The sequence below is a fragment of the Urocitellus parryii genome, chromosome 6 (genome assembly GCF_045843805.1).
Source record: "Urocitellus parryii isolate mUroPar1 chromosome 6, mUroPar1.hap1, whole genome shotgun sequence".
Classification (NCBI taxonomy): Eukaryota; Metazoa; Chordata; class Mammalia; order Rodentia; family Sciuridae; genus Urocitellus; species Urocitellus parryii.
This window is the reverse complement of record NC_135536.1, coordinates 105,009,991-105,033,615: the sequence shown is the minus strand read 5'-3', so window position 1 is coordinate 105,033,615 and position 23,625 is coordinate 105,009,991. Positions and strand designations below refer to the sequence as shown.

The window sequence follows — 23,625 nt, the reverse complement described above, 5'->3', positions numbered from 1 at the left end:
AATCATTTTCATTTTTGTTTTGTTTTGTTTTACGTAGGAGGGTTTTTTGTTGTTGTTGTTAAAGTCAATAAAATTCACAAGTAAATTTATACACATTTCATGTTTCAATCTTACAAACTTAGTTTCACAGCAGAAACCTAGTCTCTCTCAGTACTCTCATTTACTTACATTCTGGAACAAAGGCATAGAATTTTTACCCAAGATAAACCAACGGCACTATTTTCAAACCTACCCATTATTCAGTCATCAATTGTTTTTGTATGCTAGAGACAGGAATCACTGCAGACATGATCTGAACAATTTGAGAGTCAAGAAATTTTATCCTTGCCTGAGAATTAGAAATTTTTCTCTTCCATGACTCTTCCTGCCCTTTCCCTCTCCACCAATACGCAACACGAAAACAAGAATTGTTAGTATCTTCTAGAGAGTCACTGAGGTATTTGACCCATTCTGACTAATCCACTGAATGTGGGAGTGTTGGGTAGTCATTTGTCAATTTTCTCCAAAATGATATCATGCCAGAATTCTTGAAACAAAACATTGCTTTTTTTTTTTTTTTCCTTTTCATGGTAGCTGGTCTAAATGCCATAGCATCCAGAGTAATGTGGAACTTGTCAATGACCATTTTGTTGTTACACATAGAACATTAGTCTATTGAATATGTATAAAAAAGTAAAATATGTGTTGGTACTTCTGGGAGTCGATATTTACAGCTCTGGCTTCACTGTAGCAGGCAGACAGTGGGGAACTCAGATGCTCGGACTTTTCCTATTGTGTGAAAACATTTTTGACGGTAATGTCTCTCAAAGGAGCTGCTCTAATTAATGCAAAACACTCTATATACTACTTAATAAAAACTAAGCTTCTTCGAAGTGGCACAAAATTAAGATGTTTTGTGGAACTGTTTTTCTATATGCTACTGTGTGCTGGGATCATCAGATGAATACATTGTATTTCATGAAGAAGAGAGAAATCTGTAGTCAAAGCAGAAAATTTGGAAACAATTATTTCTGTAAAGGAATGACTGTCTCTGTACTGTCTACCTTAGTAAATCCACCTAACAGGGAACACTCTGGAGAAGAAATTAACTGAGTAAATAAAAATATACAGACTTCAGAACTTGAATTAAAATTACAATGTCTCCAAACAACAGATATTTAAAGAATGCTTTTTATCTGTGAGCTTAATCTCCTCTAATTAATGCTCTGAGAGTTTGTACCTTCAAAAGCTTGCAACTGATTTGACACCAGTTCTTTGCAGACACAACCAAAAAGAGGCCGTCCCAAAGAAGAATGCTTTGTCCAAATATATTTTCTGGAAGGAAAACCTTCCAAAGGATGTTTTATTTAGATGACTGGTTTATTTATTTTGGTGAGTGTGATGGCTTCTGGTTATAAAACAACCAACCATTTCTTCAACATCTTTTTTGTATCAGCAGGTCTGAGCTGCTTTCCTCCCTTCTCTCCCCACTCCACTCACCAGTTCTAAGAGTTAAATGAAGATAGTGTAAATATTATCTTATAAATCTTCAAGCTAAAATGAAAAGTGTGAAAGGTCCCAACATACTCTAAAAGAGTACAAGACTGAATTTTTAAATGCAATAGAAGATTCTCCAAATACTTTTTCATCCACATTGAATCTCCTTTATACTTCCCATTTGGGAAAAACTGGTTCATTCCTCTGCAGTTACAACATCGAAAGCTGAGACATTTCCTTCCTTGGTTTTTCCTACTTTGTCTTCCAAAGTAGCTCTAATAGTCAGTGTGAGCTTTCCAAGATGTTGAAAATTTCCATAAAGTTCACTGAAGGGGGAGGGAATCTACCACTGAAGACACAGTACAGAAGTATGCCCACAAGATTATCTCAATTAACCTGACATATGTTGCTTAGCACCCCCCCCCATCCCATTCCATCCCAGGGATGGAAAATGAAAATGCAGAATTCTGACTTGAAAATTATAACCAAAGAGTAACTGTTCTACTGATTTTAACATAATGTGTCTAACCATCACAGTGCTCACATAGAGTAGAAGTGTGTGTGTGTGTGTGTGTGTGTGTGTGTGTGTGTGTGTGTTAGAGAGAGAGAGAGAGAGAGAGAGAAAGAAAGAAAGATGTAAGAACAGAGGCCAGAAGACAGACTAAGAGAGACAGAGCAGGTGAAAGCTCAGCTTTCAATTCTGTTGTGACACTAATGAGCAGATATTAGTTGAAAGAAGAAAACTTGTTGACCCAGATGTGATTGTGGTCTTTGAAAACAAGCTATGTAAGTCAAGCAAGGAGGTAAAAGACTGGGAGATGTGTGCAATACATAAGGATTTGCTTATAATAAACTGATGATTTCAGACCTAATTGCTAATTGATCACAAAGTTCCTTGGGAACCCCAGTTCCATGTTGCCCATCCTCTACTCACTTTCTTCCCCTCCCCCATTTTTTTTCAGAAGCCAGAGGATGCCTGCTGCATCTTACACTGTAGTGCAAACAGATCCCCGCAAAGAGAGAGGAAGATAAAATGAATTTAAATTCCAAAGGGGTTCCAATGCCGGTTTCCTAGTCCCCGAGTCAGCAATGTGTTTGTGAAAATTCAGCCTTTTTGTCTCCCAGTAAAAAGGAGCTAAATCTACATCGGTGGCCCAGTCTCGGGTTGCTATTCTTTGCATTTTCTATTCGAGTGAATGAGAGTGAATGAAGTGGCCGGGACCCTTCATTTGATCTACTCAATTGCATAAAGTGACAGAATTCTAATATATTTGTTTAATGCTCTTCAATGGGCTTTCACTTTTTTTGCTTGCAAATGAAGCATCCATGGGCAAAGTTTCATCCCCCTTTAACACTGGGACATATTTCATAACTCAGGCCATGGTTTGAAGTGATCTTGAGAGGAGTTTTAGACTCAAAAAGTGGAAAATAAAGAAACAGATGTGAAGTTATTGTAAATTCCTAGAGTGGGCTCTGGGGCTATTGTGCCCCCACGGCGGGCGGTCCAGGGGCTGTCCCTTTCATGCTGTAATTGAAACATATTAATTAGATAATTTGTTGTTAGTTTAAACGAAACAAATGCATCCCCTTTGAGGCTTCACAGCCGGTGGGTTGGGTTGTTTTTGTTTTGTTTTTGTTTGGGTGTCTCTGCATATGTGGCTTTTAGAAGAAAAAAATTAATTGACATTAATAGTAAGATCCGGATCCTTTCTGTGTCCTAACTGAATACCTCTGACAAAGAAAGTTCTCTTTTGTAAAAGTATAAACCATTCCTCAAACCTCCACTTGCACTATCTCCCCATCCCTAACCTTTCATAAACTAAGGTAAAACCTACTGTCCACAGTACTGGGTTTTTCCTCTCTCCCACCCCATAACCTTACACTTTCTTGAGAACTGGGCCAAATTCATGCTTGCAAGACACTTGGTTGTTGTATATTTAAAGGCATTAACCCCAATGCTATAATATTTAAGTCACTCTGAGGTTCATGTACTAGACTACTTTGAGTCTTCAGGCTTCTCAAAACCCCCAGTCAGAAGAAACAGCAAGAACTTCTCCAACTTCCCTCTTAAGTGCATGAAACCCATCCATCCTGTGAGCATTTCCTCAAATGACAGAAAGAACTTTGAAAATGCAATTGAATACAGAATCGTGTAGTTTTTTTTAAAAAAAAGTATCAGAATAACCAGTTTACAAATCAAAAATCTAAATTGAAAAAAATCAATACTGCCCAGATTTACAAAGTAGAAAATAATATAACTTACCTTGGTTCTCAGGACAAGACCTTTAACACACACCTTCTCACTGCGTGGTGTTATCTCCTCCGGTCTTATTTTAAAGCTGTGCATGTTGACTTTGGACTTGAGCCAGGTGAAAAGATTTAACATGACAAAGAGAGCCACAGTTATAAACTTCCTTATTTGTGGGGCACTTCAGCTAAACAGTGCACACAATCTCCAAGCTGAGGCTGGTGAAGGCAGAAATGGAGTGGGGTAGAGATGTATGTTTGGGCTGCCTTTGGATTTCTTATCAAGGTCAAAATATCATCGATGGGTGGGTTTTTTGTTGTTTTTTACTTTACTCATTCAACTTTGTCTGAGAAAAGATGTCTGCAATTGTGAAAGGAGGGTTCACAATGCCCAAGTTATTTCATTCTTTGCAATACACCATGACGAACTTACCAGCTGAAAAGAGCATTTTCAAATACTGAGTTGAAATCCCTCCTTTGCTCAATAAAATAAATAAAATCTATAACTTATTTGTCTCTGATATATATGTACACATCACTTATTGAGTCTAGCCCTCTTATAGGAGGAATGTTTTACCTGACTACATAAGCTGATGGTTTATAAAATGTGAGGCCCTTGTTAGCCTTTTATAGCACCTTCATTCCCAGTTCAAAATCAGTGTTACTGAATTTGATGAGATTTCAATATCCAGAGATGCTCTTAAGTTTCTTTTGCAGGAAACTATGAAAATGTACTTAATTTTTTAAAATGTGAATGATTTCTTCTTAAGAACTAAGTTTCAAGAGTTTCTTAGCCCAGGGTGGCTCAGTTTTCCAGGCTTTCTTTGGCTGATCTTGTTGATATAATTGTGAATTGGGCTTGATGAATGAGTTTAGTTGTCCCCTGTCTGACGAGCTTTAGTAGCTTCATGCATTTTAATCAGTCCAATGATTCATTTATTTTCCACGTTTTTTTTTGGAGGGGGGGCTGTGTGGGGGATCCTTCCTTTGGGGAGAAAATGGTCACAACTGGATTAATTACCCTTAACACTAATCCTAAATTGTTTTTCAGGTAGTCATCTAAATATATAAGAGTCATAGGTGCTTATTATTCTCCTTATGGAGTATATGATTGTGATTTATATGTGGCTTTCTCTGTGTTGCACAAGGGTCTCTTGTTTAATCATTTTACACAGTAAAGTGTTAATCACCAGTTAAGTTTCTCTTTGTCTTGTAACTTCATTAGTGTAATATACACCTCACTCTGGAAATATTATTGTGACCCCTTCAATAAAATGCCAATTAACCTTGAGCCATAAATTCTTTAAGATTTTTAATTTTCTGAAAAAATCTGTAGTAAATATTTAAAGTCAGGCATTTTAAAAGAAACTTCATTCATGCCTTCAGAATAAATGCACCAAACATTATTTTCCCACAGGAAGGAAAGAAATCTATTCAATTCAAATTGAACAGGTTCCTTGGCATGTCAGATGACTCATTAGGTGATTTCTAAAAAAGAAAATTTCAACAACTGCAATAATTTAAAGCAGCAAGGAAATGAATTCTTCCTCTAAATGAGATGCATCAGAACATAAATATTGAGTAAGCAAGTTTGTTTTTAACTTTTAAATCTCCTTCTATCTGATTTCTATATAAGCCTCATATTAAGTCCTGTGTATTCCATAAAATGTATATTTTAAGATAGGCAAAATACACAAAGGTACTATTTTTTCAATTACAGTTTTTCTTTCAACACTACACCTGAGCACATGATTTATAATAGACATACTTGGTTTCCTCTTTCCCTATGCACAAACACCTTCAAGAGTCCATCTAGAAAATTCGTCCCTCAATCTGTAAGTGCACAAGAGAAGGCTGGATTGTTTTCACAACATAAAACCCAAAAGGCAAACTACTCAATGTATTGCAGAAAGTATACTTAGGGGAAACACCCTATCCATCTTTTGGAAAGTTGTTGTTTGTGGCAAATCTTCAAAAACACACAAAACTAAAATTGGAATTTACATATTTTAATGAGAAAATATTATTTAGACTAGGTCATAATTTAATGTAGACACCTTTTTAAAATTCTTTGTCTTAAAACAGGCATGCTGGGAACAAGAACATCAATATTTAAAATGCCATGCTAATTCTGTACAGGGAAGAAGAAAAAAATGAAAGATAAAAATTTTACAGCTCTGATGACACTACAATTTTTTTTTTTTAATTTAAGCAGGTCACACCAGAACAACAGTTCGTTTTCCAGCAAATTACCTAAGACTCTAAAGGAATATAGCAAACAAAAGTGCATTTTACACAGTGTATAATCATTCCTATTCACAACTATTTACATCTCTTTGCAGCCCTTTAGCTTCGTGGAAAAGTTTTTGTCACAAACAGAAAGACTTGTCCAGGGGAAAACTAGATGTTGACATCCCCTTCATGTTACCAGTCAGCTTATCTAAGTTCTTCCAGGGTTGCCCTTGGTGCTTAGTTGAGATCATTTCATTTTCTTTTCTCTCTTTCTGTTCTCTTTCTCTCTCTCTCTTCAATAAAATAAATAGCTAAAAGGTCTCTAAGTAGTAGAAAGTTAACATTCCAATTAACTTTCCCATCCCCCTTTCCCTCCCCTAAACCTGGCCTGAAATGAAGAGTAAACATTCACATTACAACAGGTACTTGTAAAGTGGGCTTTGCCCACTAGCCCGCCTAGCAAGGCAGATTCAAGTTCACTGTTTACATTTTACCGGGAGCTTTGTAAACAATACAACGTTACTTTTATTTTTATTTTGCTTGTGTTAAGGACAAGCGTCCCTTTATCAACTTAGCAACCTCTCTCTTAACGCCCAGCGCCCGGAGCCTCTGGCAGGAAACAGAACTCAAAACAAAACAAAACCCATCTCCGCAGAAGCCGGGGAGGCAGGGCTGCAGCCCAGAGAAGCGGTGGTCCTCCCATTCGAAGCCTGGTGGGCGGAGGTGAATAGGGTAGGAAGATTAGTGGCTCCTTTGGGCAGAGGATTTCCAGGACCTCAGGAGATCTGGCCCTCCACTGTGCGGCTGCAGCCCTCCGAGGGCTTTCTGTTCCAGAAAATCTCCGAGGCTGTTTCTCTAGTCTTAATCTTGCGTCTAGAGTCCGGTGCTCAGCGGATTGGAACCCAGGGAAAGACGCTCTTTTCTCCGCGAAGGCGGAAGGCAGGTTTTCCCCTGCCAGTTAAATGGGATGGGGGGCCTTGGAGGCAGCGGCTGGGCTCAGGAAGTCTCCGCTTTCCCCTGGTGTAGGGGCGAAGACGACTCCCACGCGCCTTCCCGCAAGTTTGTGTTTTGTCTCCCGGGTCCAAAACAAAGTTCTCTTGAGAAAGAGAGAGAGAGAGAGGGTTGGCCAAGGTGAAATGGACCAGATAGAATAGCGGTCCTAGGTCGGAGAGGGCAGGACTGGGAGCTGGGGAAGGTGTGAGTTGATGGGGAGGGGAACGAAGTGGATGCCGGCTTCTGCGGGTCAGTGAACCGCCACCGAATGCAAGGCGGAGGCCGGGCTGGTAAGCGTTTCGCTAGGGGTGGCGGGGCTACTTTGGCTGGTGGCTGTTTGCGAGGAAGTGGGGCTGAGCGAGGGCGGCGAGTTCGACAGCAATGTGGGGATGGGCGCAGGCAGGGCGGGCAGCGCAGGCACCGCGGCCGGCGTGGGTTTGATGGGCACGGGGATGGCCGGCAGCGTCTGGCCCGCTGCATGGCACAGCGGCTTCAGAGGCACTCCGTAGGCGCTGTAGTCGCCACTCGTCATGGAGATGGGGGTTGTCGAGTCGATCATACCCGCAGAGCCGTACACGTGTGGCCAGCCAGTGCCCAGAGAGCTGCCCATGGTAGTCAACTGGTTGGGGAGCGGGTAGGCAGCGGGCACCGGCTGCATGGCGGAGAAGGCCAGTCCCCCAGGCATCTTGTATTCCCGCGCGATGATGTTCTCGATGGCGAAGGGGTGCTTGAAGCCTGAGGGCTGCGCCACGCCGCCCAGGTTGTAAGCGGCAGCGGGCATCTGCGGCAGGTGTGTGCCGGAGGCAGCGAGCGCGCTGAGCCGCAGCTTGGCCTGCTGCTGCAGGTACTGAGCCGCGTCGGCCGGCTTGCTGGGCGCCAGGTGGTCGGACTTGAGCACTTTGAAGCGCTTGCGGCGCCGCAGAAAGCTGCCGTTCTCGAACATGTCCCCGCAGCTAGGGTGCAGGGCCCAGAAGCTGCCTTTGCCAGGCTGATCCGGCCGCCGAGGGATCTTAATGAAGCAGTCGTTGAAGGAAAGGTTGTGGCGCAGGCTGTTCTGCCAGCGCTGCGTGTTCTCCCGGTAGTAGGGGAAGCGGTCCATGATGAACTTGTAGATCTCGCTCAGCGGTAGCATCTTCTCTGGCGAGCTCTGAATGGCCATGGCGGTCAGGGAGATGTAGGAGTAGGGCGGTTTCTGGTCGCTGTACGTGTTGCGACCTGGCCGAGGCATCTTCTCGTTCGCCCTCTTCTTGGTCTGGGTCCGCGCGGGCCGACGGATCTGGGGAAAGGGAAGGAAATGGAGGGGAGGAGTAGCTTGGATGCACAGGCTCCGCGAGGTCCCAGGCCGAGTAACAGGCTTCGGGGAGGCGGGTAGAGGCTGCACCCCTGGATCCGCCTGCGATCGCACTTTTTCGCTAGAAACTTTGCGCACTCGGCTGGACCTGGCCAGGGGTCGCAGGAGGGAAAGCCGGCTAGTGATGCGAGGGTAGCAGGAAAGTAAGTGGGACCTAGAGCCAGGACAGCGCACCGAACTGGACCCAACCAGAGACCGCGGGAGGGGAAGCCGGCAAGTGGCGAAAGGGTAGCAAGAAAGTAAGTGGGACTTGGAGTAAAGACAGGATCAGGGATGCAACGGAGAGCTGCTCACCTTAAAGTTGCTTCAAGTTGCGCGTCCGCATCCGGAATTGCGCCGCTTGTCGCAGCGTCCCTCCCGGCACGCAGCCTAAGCGCAGCAACCTGATTTGGGTTGAACTCTACTCGAACCTGGGCTCTTGGGCTCAGCCCTGCAGCACCCCGCGCCACCGTGTCCGCGGCGCTCCGGGCCGTGCTTCCTGCGGGCGACCGAGCTCGGTTGCCGAGTCTGGGCGCCGACGTTGGCAGGGGCGTCCTCGGGGCTCCGGAGGACGCTGCTGTGGGCTCTGCGGCTCCGCTGAACTAGGTGGCTGCCTCCATGTCCTCCCTCGAACCATCTGATAGTTTTAAGCGGTGACAGGAGCAGAAAAGACCCCTGTAGCGGCGCTTCATTAATGTGCCACTTCTTAGCTATCATATGACAATCGCCTAGGGAGGAGGAGGAAGAGGAGGGGGAGCGGGGGCTGCAGAGGGAGGGGACTGAGCGAGACGGGAGAGCCTGACCAGCCCCGGTTTCTTTCACACCTATTTACATGGACACCTTGGCCAATAGAAATCACTTCCAGCTCAGGACTGGGAGAGGGGGAAGAGCCGCGGCCACTGGTGGGGAGCCGGACGCGCTGGCAGTGTGCGCGGTGTGAAGGTATGAAGAGGCAGCGGCCGCGGAGCAGGGAGCCAGGCGACCACTCACGTTCACAGATGGAGCTGCGGCGCAGATGATGTTTGACATGGAAATTGCTTGGCTGGGGTATTCTATTTCCTCTGCATTGTATGGGGTTTGTATTGTTAGCTAACTTCGGGCATGTCTTTGCTCTAAGTCGACCTTTTTCCTTCGCTGGGCACCCGGGGTAGGTTGCGTGGGTTATTATAATGAAAACATAACCCCCCAGTCTTTCAAGAGGCAGGTCGAAGTTTGATTTGACCTTCCTAAGCTGCTGCTTCAGTTCTTCACAGTTGGGTGTGTAGCTTTTAGAAAGTGGTGGGGTTTAAAATGCAAAATGTAATCGGACAGCCCCGAATAAGAGCCCATTTTGAATCTATGAATCTAAAGGCATTGATCAATTTTGTTTTTAAACAGATGATATATCTGGGCAAAGAGACAAGGTCTTTGCTTTAAAAGTCTTCCAGCAATTTGGATGGACACAGGAGAGAGGCTCAGAGGCATTTGGGTCAGGGGAGTGTCCACAGTGTGTGGACCTGGGGAGGGCCCAAATTTGTTTGCTACACTTTCTCACCAGAGGAACTACAGGGTTTCTTGGAAGTTTGTAAGTTTACATTTTACAGCTGGAACTCCCCCAACACACACACACACACACACACACACACACACTTTTTAAAAATTAACATAGGAATAATTGAGGGTTTAGAAAGCCCAGCAAAGCTACTTGCAGTCCTATTAAATCAACAGTACTTTCTAAGACTTGCAAAGAACCAGCAAGTTTTCCGTGTGTGTGTGTGTGTGTGTGTGTGTGTGTGTGTTTGGTGTATAAAAGAGAGAGAGAGAGAGAGAGAGAGAGAGAGAGAGAGAGAGAGAGACTGTTGTGTGTATTAGGAGGCTGTGCCTCAGGTCACTGCATAATGTGGGTAGCAGACTTCTTTTGGTTTGGATTTGCCTTGGGAGGGTTAAATGAATCATTATTATCATTATCATCATTGTCATTGTCATCATCATCATCAAATTGCTATGAAATATATAGTGAGTTGGTCTGCCTGCCTGCATGCATGCAGTCTATGAGTAGACTCTAGGAGTTCCCACTCATTTCTGCACACCCTCCAACCTTTATGGTTTAAAAAAAAAAGAATCATTTTACAGTGTTGCTTAAAATACAATCCCTACAGCCTACAGAGTCATCTTCAAACACCAGAAATGTGAGAGGGTTTTCCCCCCTCCCCAGGAGGTGGTGGTGTGGGGTTCTGGGTGCAAAGTTTTAACACTTTAAGTGATATTAGAGCATTGTTAGTGGAGTTGTTTGAGGTTAGTATAAAAAAAAGATCTTTCAGCGTGGGCGCACATGCACACACACCCAACTTCATTAACCACAGTTTTCTGGGGTGGTCAATAACTCACCAAAACGTAACTTAAACACGATGAATTTAGGAGATTAAACAATTTCATTAATATTGAAATGGCTCTCGCGTCTGAGCTGCCTTGCTTGAGATGCAAGCGCACGTTTTTCAATATTAACAGAAGTGCTTGAAGAAAAGAATAATGACACCTTCTTAATTCGGAAAAAATAACTAGGAGAAGGAGGTGGGTGCTAGGAGGTGGAGGTGGGGGGCATTGACCTGTCTCTGGGGGTATGCTCAAGCTGGCAGATAAATGTATTGCCCATCTCTGAAGATTAAACCAGTTGGACTTGGATGGAACCTCTGCCGAGCTTGGACTGAAGGCAGTCCTACTCACCTGAGCTGCACGTGCTTCAGCTCCAAATGAGGTGTGGTTTTAAGGTTTGGATTTTCTTGTTTGTTTGTTTTTAGCACAGCCCTCAGGGTCCTGGTGCAGGAGGAGCTTGGGAGTCCAAAGAGGTGGGAAGCCTAAGGGACAGAGTGGGGATAGTGGAGAAGCTTGTGTTACCTAAAATGGAAAGGTGCTGGTCCATGTCTTGCTTCAGCCTACAGCTTGCTTCCAGGTACAAAACTAGAGTTCCTGTAAACAAGGCAGAAGTACCCTTGGGGTGAAAAAATACCAGCATGGAAGCCCCGAGGATTGTTTAGGATCCTTCTAGCAAACCTGTACCAGAATTGAAATTTAAACATGTTTTTAATTTAAACATTAATTGAAATGTAAACACAAAACAAAATGTTCAAGGTAGCTGATTGGAGATGGTGAGCATAAGAGAAAATGATTTTGGTCCTCCCGGAGACAGCCAAGAAGATTATTTTCTAATTCTTATGGGTGCATGTTGAGGATAGAGAACCGGGAGAGAGCAGTGTTTCTTATTTTAACAATCAGCATTTTGTTGCTTGGCAAAGGACCATTGTATGGCTGTCGAAATCATTGCTCAAAGTAAACAGAAGATTAACTAAATTCTAAGAGTGGAAACGTTTGAGTTGGGGGGAAAAAAAACAAGTTGGAATAAATCTTTGTCCATCTCCCCGGGAAAGTTGTCACCACCAAGTTCGGAACATGTCATGATACAAGTAGGAATTCACATCTGAAGAATCTTCAAAGTTTGGCTACAATAGCAATAGGAGTTGAGGCACATTGCTCATACCCAGGGTTAATTAAGTAAATCAAACCTTATATAACAAGTTTGCCTTGCAAAGGGAGAGAGAATTTGTGAGATTCGCATTTAAAATGTGTGCTTTGCTACAAAGTTTTATGTCCCTTCCTGCTGGAGGTCTACAAAGCCCAGGGGATGGAGGGAGGATTTGCATGCTATTTATAGCATTTTAAGACTGGTATTATAAAGAGGAGGAGGGAAAGAGCACTTTCCAGAAATCTTGAAAAGTGCATCAGAGTCTATTGTGCAGAACCCAAGGCAAACAGAAGCTGGGGGGGGGGGGGTAGGGAGGGCACATCCGACCCGGAGGCTTAGGGAGTTGTTGGGAAAACTGTATAAAATACACATAAGTCAATTATACCCATGTGCAAACCAAATGGAAATCTCTTTCGTGCAATAGCCATTCATCGCCTCCGCAGAGCCCACCATCGACCACCTTTCTGCTTGGAGAGTTCGCAATAGCCTCTTTTCCCACAAGCTGGACCACACACGGCTACAGATTTCGTAATAATTTATGCTAATTTCCCTCCATAAATCCACAATTCGCTTCAGTGGCACCCGGGCTGCCGAGGGAGTAAAAAGGAGACAGAGGGGTGACAAATACAATATTGATTTTGATTCCTTCTGTTGTCAAGCAGGTGTGTGTATGCGCGAAGGGTGGGGCTAGGTTTGGGGGCGGGGGCTCCGGGGAGGAAAACCGTCCTTAGCCCCTGCCAGCCCCTCCATCCACACTCCAGAATATAACGCGCCCGGTTTGTTAATATTTACCAAACACCGACAGGAGGTGGAGGGAAAGTACCCAGCAGCTTCCGAAGGTTTCCTAGGCGCCAAAAACAATACCCGCCGTCCCCACTTGGAAAGTGAACTCCCGGCTGCCTGGAGCGTTGCTGCTAAGCCTTGCTTTGCCCCCTCCCTTCTTCCCCAGGGCCCCCTCCCCTTGCTCCTCCAGTCTCAGTCTCTCCCTCCCTCATCCTCTTACTGTATCCCCGTCCTTCACTTCTCTTCGCTTCACTTCTCTCCTCTTTTGTCATCTTTTCTACCAAATTGGCAGTGAAATGTGCTGGGGAGAGAGGGCTGAGGACTGGCGCGCGGTGGTTTTGGGGGTTTTAGGGCCTTGCGGGTCTCCTCTGCCCCGCCCCACCCTTCCAGGCCGCCTCCCGCATTTGCCCAAGTGCTTCTCTCCCTCTGGGAACCAGCGCTAACGCACCGCGCCGCTTTGTCCCATCAGTCATTCTTCACCAAATCTGCACTTTGGTGGCGTGAAACGACTTAGCTTTCCTTTCAAAAGGATTTTGTTCCCGGGGTATTCAGTAGTAAAACAAACTCCCTCAGCCTGTCAGCGGTCAATTAAAAAAAATTGCCGTCCTGAGTGTCTTGGAGGTTGTTTGTCCTCGGAATCCGTGAGCCTCCCCCGCCTCCCCCTCCCCCCCGCCCCTGCTCTGCACTGCCTTGGCTTTTACGGTTCTGGATCTCGGGAGCAAAGGGGACTCCCGGGCTCAGCGGGTTCTCCCGCTCGGAGGACACCGGACAGCAAGCACCCGCGGGTTCTCGCGCCCCAGAGCCTGGCACTTGGCTGGGCGCGTGTCAGGAGAAAACTATCCGCCATGACTCTCCCACGACTCTTGTGGGAATTTGGAGCCTCCGCCTGGCCACTCTTACGGAGTCTGGCTGGAAATCAAACCGCCCAAGGGAGAAAGGCGGGGGAGGGGACACACTTTCCGCTCTGGTGCCAACCGCCAACCGGCAGTGAAAGGACTCCTTACCTACTCACCCCTGCCAGCGCCCCAATGCCTTGCTGCCCAAGGAGCACTTTAACCAACTAATAGAAAAGAATGTCTGCCCTGGAATTTTGGAGCCATCTATTTCATGAGTTGTTCACTGGGCTACGTGGCATTGGACCTTAACTTAGGACAGGAAGTTTCAAAAGAGACTTTTGATGAGTAGATTATTGCCTAAAATCAGTTCCCCCTCCCAGTTTAGTCTTGCTGGGTTTTAAGAAAGGCAAGAGTTTCTACCTCTTGCTCAAATGACTACCATCCAAATTGTGGAACTTGATTTCGAGGTGTTCCTTCCTCAGTCCTCACAGAAGAACTTACCCAGAAGCGGATAAAGTCTTTGGCTATGGTTGGGGCACCTGGACTTGAGTCTGTTTTGCTTTGGGGTAGGGGAAAGGGATTGGCTACACCCTGCCCACTTTAAGAAGCTGTCCCAAGTAGCTGCTGGAAGGCCCAGGTTTCCTTCCATTTCAAGCATAAAACAAACAGTAGCCAGAATTAGGTGCTAGTTCTGCGTGGTCCCCATCCCTAACAAGTGCCAACCCTCTTTCATAGTGAGCAGGCAATTTCAGTGCCTGTGAAAACAACCCTTTCCCCGCTCAGCACAATGCCCTCTCTTTGGAATCGATTTGCTAAATACCATTTGGTGTTTGCTTTGCTGTGACTTGTTCTGAGACTTTATAGCTTTAAAATCTGTTTCCAAATCAAACCCTTCTTTTGCACAAGCAGTTGCATAGCTTTAAATTGAGCATTACCAAGTCCACAAGTGTATTTGTCTAAAAAATGTTTGCAAAAGGTTGGCGGGCGAATTTTTGTTGTGGTCATTGCTAAACCCTCTCCGTAAGTTTTGCTTTGCATTATGTGAAATAGAAGCAGCAATTCGAATCTATTATTTTTATTGGAGGAAATATTGCTAAAGCTACCTTAGTATTGAAGGGATTAACTTGCTTTTCTCCCAGCCCCTAACTCTGGGGTTAAGACAGCAGTAGATCAACTGTATAATGTGTGCACTGTTCGCTCATTTGTACAAGCAGAACAAAGGTTGGACTAAGCCAAATTGCATTGCACTTGTGAACCGAGTCCCGATGTGAAGTATCTTTTACAGCGGGGGGAATGAGAACAATTTCGTGTATGTCTAAAAGGGAATAACAAAGCCACTTTCTTGAGCATCTCAAAGTGAAGTAGCGAGGCGTGACATTCCCAGGGTGAGGAGGGACAAAAGCAGGGTCAGGGGGATGAAAAAGAGAATCAAACAGCCACTTTCACATGTCTGCCCTCAACTGCTGCACCTCTCCATAATAGGAAACAAATGTTGTAAAAGGGGGGATTGCTCCCATTCATTCAAAATAGCAAATGATAGCTAAACAACATTGTCAAAACTGAATCAACTTCTGTGCAGTACCACCCAGAAAAAGGTATTGTGTTTTGTTTAATAGCAGGGTGGAGCAAAGGCTCTTTTTTTTTTTTTTTAAGGGAAGGGGAAAAATATCACCCTTTACTTTTCATATCAATTTTCTTTGTGAGGAATTATTTGTTTGCTCAAAATTTTAAAAATCAGTATGTGTGTCTCAGGATCCACTCAGAATGTTATTTGGGAAAAGAAGATTTTTAGCTTCAGAAACTGTTTCAAACTTCCAGTAAGTAGGAAAATGGTTTCAGCCTTCTTTGAATATATTACCAGGAAAAACTATTGATCACAATAGGATATTAAAATAATCCTGGACAGTAGGTTAAAAATGTGGCTTACTCATAAATTTGAGTAAAATATGTTTGGGAGGGGGACTGAAGACTTTTGAATTGAAGAATATTTGTGCATTCATAATATTTTTATTTTAGGTGCATCCCCCTGCTTTAATTTGTTTTGAATCCGGATAACCTGTAGGTCTTCAGCCTTAAAACTCTGCTTTCTGCTTTGTTTGTTCAGGCTGACCGGGGAGGAGAGCTTACCCGGGGTGGACGTGTGCAGTATGTGTTTTCTTAATGGCAGAAGCAGGTTTCGCTGAAGACCACAACAGCCTTCACATGTAATAACTCGCTGTGTTCCTGGGAAGGTTAAAACTATTTGATGACTCCTCTCTCTCCTCTCTTTCTCTCTTTCTCTCTCCCTCTTTCTTTCTTTGAGCTTTGTGTTTTTTTGTGTCCATGCATCCCCTGCTGAGCTTGCCACCCACAAAGCGGGCTTGAAAAAGAGGGAGAGAAAAGAAAGAAAGCGGCTGATCCTTACTGGCCTCCCCCAGCTAAGAATGGCTGGGGGCGGGGCTTGGCAGGGTCGGCGGGCCCTGCGGAGGCTTTCGAGGCTCGCAGCTCCACCGCGACTGAGTTCTTCCGCTCTTTCCAGGCTCACCTGGGACTGGAGCTCAGCTCCGCAGGTCCCTTCGTGGAGATGCGAACTCCCGCGGCGCGCGCTGGCCTCTCCATTTCTACACCAAGTCTGTTTTGCGCGCTTAAGCAGCGCTGGGGCTGTTTGCTGACTGTCGGTGGATCGCAGTTAGGAAACCAGATGGGCCCGAGGGTTTATCGACGCCTCAGAAATAGACACATGCCCTGTACGTGCCTGCTGCAGTTCCTTTTTCAATTCCCCTCCAGACTGACTCGGTTTGTTCGATAGTCTCCCTGTGTCTGTCTATCTATGTGTCTCTCTTGCGTGCGCGCGCTCTCTCGTTTTAGTTCCCGCGGAGGTGCGCAGCCAATCTGGGATTTTCAGGGCATTTCCTAATAATTTCCTAGTATATCCAGAAGGCCTAACCAAAAGAGAGAAAGAAAAAAAAAAAAAAAAGCAAAGAAGAGAAAGAGCAGGAAACAAAAAGCCCAAATATTTCACCCCCGGTCCCGCACCACATCACCAACACATTTCAGCAGTTTGGCTATAGGTCACGGTAGGTGGATGGGACGAGTCCTATAAGTCATTAAACAGACATTTCGTAGGATCGGTGCAAGTTTTAGGAGACTTTGATATCTACAATTGTGGCTGACGTCGTTCAATACCCCAACAGGAGTGGCTCTAGTAAGCAAATTCCCCCTACTAACACTCACCCTGCATTTATTTTTATTTAATATTTTTATTGGGAAAGAATTTTGGAAATATATATTTTATATGAACATATGTGTTTAAAATAGCTATTAATTCTGCAGTGCCATTAAAATCCCTCCTCTTCTCCAACTTTTAGGTAAATTTAGAACCATAGAGTATTTAATGGTTTCAAGAAGGCTGATCTAGCAGGTGATTTTTTTTTTTTTGAGTGAGTAATAACCATTTGTTTGTAGCAGTCATAGCAATTTGATGGGGCTAAGTGATCACTTCCCTTAACCCGAGTAGTCTCTCTTCCCACGCCTGCAGCAAAGAACCCCCACCTCTCACTCCACTCTTGAAAGCAGTTTGGGTTCAGTTTTTAACCCACAGTCCTGAATATTCAGAGCTTGGAGGAAAATATCAGTATTTTCTTTCCATCTCTCTATCCTCTTTTCACCGATTTTCTTTAATCGCAAATAAAAATTGTGCTACACACAAATGGGGTAAAACAGAAGAACCATACATCTTTCTCCACGTCTTATAGTCCTCGCCAAAAGGACAGAGAGAGCCATAGGCCTCATAAATTCCCTAGATCTTAGGTAATTGTTAGCAACTTAGGTCTTTTTCCAGTCCGCCTGCCCGCGACCTGTTGATGACTCCGAGTGGCGGAGCGGGAAGCTTCGCGTAGAAGTTGGTTATGTAAACTGCTTGTGTATTTCACATTATCATGGCGCTGTCTGGAGGCAATGTAGATTTTCTAAAGATCTAATGAATAAACAACCAGCAACTGCTGGCGGTGTAATTTACATTGTTAATGCCTACATGTGTATAATAAATATGCATTTGTATGCCTTCAAATAAACTCTTTTTAGTTTTAACCTGTGGTGATTTTTTTTTTTCCAAAAAGAAGGGGTGGGGGAGGACAGTCTTTACAAGGAATGGGAGTTTATTTTATGTTCATGGCGCTGGCAAAAAAAAAAAAAAGGCTCTGCCGTGGAGCCCAGATATAGGGTCCGCAATCAGGCAGTCCTCCTACCCACGGAAGTAAGCTCAGTTGAAAGGCGCACCCGCGTTGGACTCGCCAAGAAAAGGGAGAATGCTCTCAGAAACAGGTGCGCGGTTTCAGGCACTGCCCTGCTTCCTGAAAGAGTGGAACCCTGGAGAGAGAACAGGACCATCCTGGAATCCAGTCATCCTCCTCTGAGCTTTCTTTCTCCCTGCTCCCGAGAGAAACACTAGCGACCTCTTTCAGATCGCAACTTGGGCTGGAAGAGCTGGAGCTGATGCAGCTTCCACATTCCCTAGAAAAAGTTTCCCTGGGAATTTTCCGACCGACGACGTTTCCTAACATGCCTCAGTAGACATCATTTCGGACTAACCCAGAGACCGCGGGGAGGAAAGAGGGCGCAGAGCGCCAGGCTGGGGTCCTAGATTTCCTCATCTGCCACTTGATCCGGTAGGGTAACCTCTCCGAAAGCAGCGGGAGCACGGGCGCATTTAGGAGCCACCGTTTCCTAAGCCGCGGGGTTTGGACCCAGCACAGAGATTGCTTTCTGAAGCTAAACGCCCTCCCTGAACGTCCCACACCACTTGTTTCAGGCTGGGAGCTGACGTTTGATATCGCTCCCTCCACCAACCAGGTGCCACTTTCTTAGCGTGCTCGAAGGCAAATGTCTCATCTTTCCCTGTCCTGGATCTGGAATACATTATTTTAATTAAGTCTATGGCGATTTACTTTCCTCTGAGATCTATTCCACGGTGCAATTAGGAACGTATTGGTGCTAGCTCATATGAATATTCAGGAGCGTGTCAATTAATTAGCAGACAGAGGAATCTCATTATGGTGCTCAAAACCCTTTTAGTGTTAAGCAGAATTAAGGGGGTATTTGGCAATGCGCTGGATTAGTGAATATTTTACTGTGCACTCATTTAACTTCATTATCATAGCACTTACACGACTCTCTGATTTTATTAATTAAATTGCTCATTAATTTGTCCAAAAAGGATAAAAGTTTTAATGTACCACCCAATAACTTGGAAAGTAAACTTTGGCTCTGCTTGAGCCTTGTTTCCAGGGAGGATGGATGGCGACTCGCGCAGCGTATATACGGTACCTTCTCCCTCCACCCCGAAGCTTTGGGGAGCTCTGGCATACCAGCTCACTGCACGTGGAAACATCAGAATGTCTGGTTGCGACCCCAGAGCAGCAGCCCACTCGCTTTCTGCCTCCTCGGACTGGCCTGGAAATCTGAGTCGTCTTTCAGGTCTCTCTCTCTCTCTCTCTCTCTCTCTCTCTCTCTCTCTCTCTCTCTCTCTCTCTCTAACTCGTCCGGGAATGGAGGTGACTGGGCGAGGAGCAATTTGTTTAGAGACTCAGGAAGTGCTGGGGGAGCGATGGCCAAAGCTCCCAGGCGCTCGGTGCCCTAAAGTTTGCAGTTTCCCCTTGGCGCACTCTAGGATAGGTTACAGCAACGCCCCCTAAGGGTCTGCTGAGCACAGCAGCTAAGCACCCCACCAGGCCACCTGCATCCTCTTCCAGAGCACTACCCCACGATAGGGGTCACCCGTCAGGCACCATCCAAGTTAGCCAAGTTAGGGTCCATAGGCTGCTCACACCCACCACATCTCCTTCACTCTCCCCCAAAAGGTTAGAAAGACAAATATTAAAATTACTTGCACAAAGGGAACTGTTAAAGAGATCCCAAATTAATATGCATGTAAAATTAATTAGCTGCGTTTCGTGACATCAAAATAAGTACCTGGGAAACAGAACACCTTCTGGGCATTGGGAACATATGCTGGAATTAGAGTTAATTGACTAATTACATAAATTAGGCATTAATTTTGCAACACATCAAGTATAAAAGATATCTCAATTAATTGTGCATAAATTACCAGGTGAAACCGGGCGGTGGTCTGTCCAGGATCCGGTTCTCCGACCTCCTTACTCTTTAGGATCCCGAAGATGTGCCGCGTGGCGGGCGTATGAGTCAAGACAGGCTGGCCAGTGATGAGAGACGGAGATCAGCACCTGGAGCAGCCGCCTGCTCAGGCTGATAACCCCGGGCAATCGTTAATGCGAAGGACCCCCCCCCTTCATTAAAATCAATTACGTGAAGTTAGATTGATTAGCTTTTGTCAGAAAGAGGACCTGCGGAGATCTCTTCACTAGTCTACCAGCTCCCCAATCCACCTTAGTTGGTATCTGTAGAGATTCTGGGCGCCCTCACTGAGCGGGTTCCCGAGTCAGGACCCTGGGTTTCACTTCCAAAGAACTTCAGTATTCGCCATGGACTCTGGGTCACTTTCGATCCATCCGGACTTCGGCGTGACGGTGCTGGACACATGTTTTCTCTTGGTGGTCAATGTCCTTCCTCCCAGGCTCCATCAGTTTAATTCCTCACCCAGAAATTCAACTTCAAGGGAGTGGTGCCGAGTGATTTGAATGTCTTCGGTTTTAAAGTGAGTGTAAATTAATCTCCAAGAGGTTAAAAAAAAAAAAAACTAAGTAAATAACCCATACATACTCCTTGAGGACTGGTTTATCGGAATCCCCAGCTCCCCTCCCCACATGGCATATATGATTTTTCTCCTTTCTTAGGGCTGAAAGGACAGAATGAATATAGTATAGGTGTTTGGTTTGATTTTCTAAGACTCCCTACTCCAAGGACTCCAGGGAACACAGTACTAATTCTCCAGTAACAAACGACCAAATGTAGCATCCGTTTTGCTTTTTAAACGGTTATCTTGTTGGCAAAATATTAATGAATTTGGCAAGACATATTCCTATGCTCTCTACACATGTTAAAAGGGGGAATGGGGAGCCATCCCAAGGAAAAGGGGGCATTTGGCCAGTGGATTAAGAAAGCAAACTATAACAGTTTGCTTTGGTTTATCTCATGAATGTTAAGGATGAAAGCAAGATAGATTTCTCAGCAACTTCTGGAGCTGTCATCTTGTGTTTGATAGTATGTAAAAATATGTGCAGTCATAGACTCCTCCTGAACTCCACCCCCCCCCCACCCTCTTAGCTTTCTTCTCCAAGGGTGGCAAGTTGGAATTATTTATTTATTTATTTCCTTCCTTCCTCCTCCTCCTCCCCTCCTCCTTTTCCTCTCCTCTCCTTCTCTCTCTCTCTCTCTCTCTCTCTCTCTCTCTCTCTCTCTCTCTCTCTCCCACCTCTGTCTCCCTCTCTCCCTCTCCCTCTCCCAAAGCAAATGCAGAAATGCAGAGAGCAAAAATATTCTGATAAAAGGATATCCTGAGAAATCTTTTATCATCTGATGATACATAGCCTCATTCAGGTGCCTAGGTGACATTCGTTACAATATAATCCGGATTGCTGATGAGCTAAAGAAACTAATGAAATCCTGAGTTTACTGCGACAAACATTGATTTTGATGTAGAGACTTCCTAGTATAGCCAGATGCTGAAGGTACTTGAGGGAAATGTTGACAAGTGGGTAATTGTCAGCAGAACTAAAACAGACACTTTGTTTACAGTGGAGCATGATTAATTGAGAGTAAATAAAACAACAGCACTCTTTATAAAGTCACCATCCAAGTTTTTTTTCCTTAAAAAAAAAAAGCCGTGTATGTTTCTAGGAATAAAAGAAGTGAACTTATTATACAAGAGCTGGTTTTGCCAGACCCTTGAAGCAGCAGCTGGCAGTTGTGTGGATCAGAAGTAGATGTGCTTTATTGCTTTCCAGATGGTCTTTTTAAAAAAAAAAAAAAAATTTTTTTCTGACAAATTTATAGAGCTAGATTAGAAACATTTTTCTCCCAATTAGCTGAACTATACATTTCTCTTGTTAAAAGATTATACTCTCCCTCCCCCTTCATTCCTATCATTAAATGAGATAACTCATTTAATGTGAAATAATTTTTGAAATGAGCCAAATGTGATAAACCCAAACTGATGTTGTCAAATAAGGCTATTAAATGTCATTGTGATATTTGGGTTTGCAAGAGAGCTTTTCTATTTCCTGGGGCTCTAATAAATTGCAGAGGCCAAACTCTAGTAAACATCTTATGATCGTCCAACATAACAAATTTTAATGAAATAGGAAAAATGTCTTTCAAGATAACAGTGTGGCTTGCTTACAAGAAGTGGCATTATTTTGATTTGTTTTTGGCCTCTATCTTGCTGGACTAGAGGGTGTCCAGGATAATACCTTTTTAGCAAATTTTTCAAATCATGTTTGCGCAGATTATTGCCACAGGCATACTGATCAATTGCCTTGATGGAGGCCTTGGATGGATTGATTTATAGCCGTCCATAAATGGACATTCTTTGTATTTAATAAAATGCCTGTGAAATTCAAAACAACGATTCTGAGGCAGTTAGAAATACCTTTGGATCACTAACAATTCAATTAGATTTAGACTGTTGTACCGTTGTATGGATGGATACAGAAACACAAGGCAGGAATCAGAAGCAACAAGGACTTGTTTGGGCTGCTGGGAAAGAGCATTCTTTTGAGATTTGCTGCAGTTAAAAACTGTTTCTAGGAGCACCTGAGACAAAAGAAAAGCAGAGGTCGTTGTGAGGAGAGTGAGAAGAGAGGGGATGAAGAGAGAGCTCCTCTCTCTTTATGTGAGACCTGGACTCTTCTGTGAATTTATACATTTTCCTTTGCCTTGAGCCAGTTTGACCTAAGTTCTGAAGGTGCTATGACTAATACACTTTTCTTACTTTCATGACACCCAGAACAAATTCCACACTGAATCTTTTGCCTATTCTTTCTATTTCTCCTTGCTAGGAAAAGTGGGTCAAATTAGTCCCTTACCCACAAAGAGCCAGTGGGTAACTCTTGGACTCTGGCTCATGAGGAACTGAATTGCCTTCCCTGGTGCTATGTATTCCTCTGGATTGCCCACTTGCGGAATTATTTATTAGGGAATCTAGAGACTGGAAGTCTAAGAATGAAAGAGCCAAGAGAGTGTCTATGTATACATATCCCTAAGCTTTCCAGAAACCTTAAAAGTCAGGCAGCTTACTTGCTTTCCCTCCTTCTCTCCCTCCCTTTCATTCCTCTTTTTTTTTTCTCTTTTCTTTCTTCAATAAGCATTTCTGAAGACTAATCAGTTCTAGGCCATTGAATAGCAAATCAGGGCTCTGATAAATTCATTTCAGTAGTTTAAATTTTAATTGGTGAAAGAGAATAAATACTATGGAATAGGTACCAATTTAGGAAGTTTTTCATTTTTGCAGATTTCAAAGTCTTTTTAAAACACAGAGATTTGGCCTTTTGTATCCATGGGTTCTGCATCCACAGATTTAATCAACTGTGGATGGGAAATATACAGGAAGAAACTGCATCTGATATGCACATGTTGAGATATTTTTCTTGTCATGATTCCCTAAATAATACAATAAGATAGTTATTTACATAGCATTTACATTGTATTAGATATTATAAGGACTCTGAGATGATTGGAAGTATTCAGGAGGATGTGAGTAGGTTATATGCAAATGCTACACCAATATATATAAGGGCCTTGAGCATCTGTGGTTTGGATCTTCACTGGGATTTGGGTATCCAATTCCTCTTTGAGGATTTGGGGATACTGAGGAATGACTAGCACCATAACCTGTATGGAAATGGAATCTATGAATAAAAATGATGAATAGCCATTGAGTACTTTTTTTGGGGGGGATACTGGGGATTGAACTCAGTGGTGTTTAACCACTGAGCAACATCCACAGCCCTTTTTAATATTTTAATTAGAGACAGGGTCTCTCTGAATTGCTTAGGGCCTCAATAAGTGGCTGAGGCTGGCTTTGAACTCTCGATCCTCCTGCCTCAACCTCCAGAGAAATTATAGGTGTGTGCGGTCCCCCAGCCATTGGGTGCTTTGCATTAGACCAGCTGTTCTATAATTGTAGTTTTGGGAGTTGGCATTCTTTGAGAGATTTACATGGGCTCCATGAAGTTAAAATTGTATTGATAATAATATTAAGACATTATTTACCTTTTCAACTCTTATTCTTTACTAGTGTACAGTGGAGTTTTCCAGAAATTTCATGAAATAAT

The 23,625-nt window shown here is 44.1% G+C and overlaps 1 protein-coding gene and 1 pseudogene across 1 annotated transcript; one reads left to right on the top strand and one right to left on the bottom strand.

Annotated features, from left to right (window-relative positions):
- LOC113179991 (high mobility group protein B1 pseudogene) overlaps nucleotides 1-6,981 on the top strand; it is a 165,683-nt pseudogene extending 158,702 nt beyond the window's left edge.
- A 217-nt stretch (nucleotides 6,982-7,198) lies between these two features.
- On the bottom strand, nucleotides 7,199-8,176 carry Foxb1 (forkhead box B1). Its single transcript, XM_026384902.2, has one exon. The coding sequence runs from the start codon at nucleotides 8,174-8,176 to the stop codon at nucleotides 7,199-7,201; it is 978 nt and encodes a 325-aa protein (XP_026240687.1).
- Nucleotides 8,177-23,625: the final 15,449 nt, after the last annotated feature.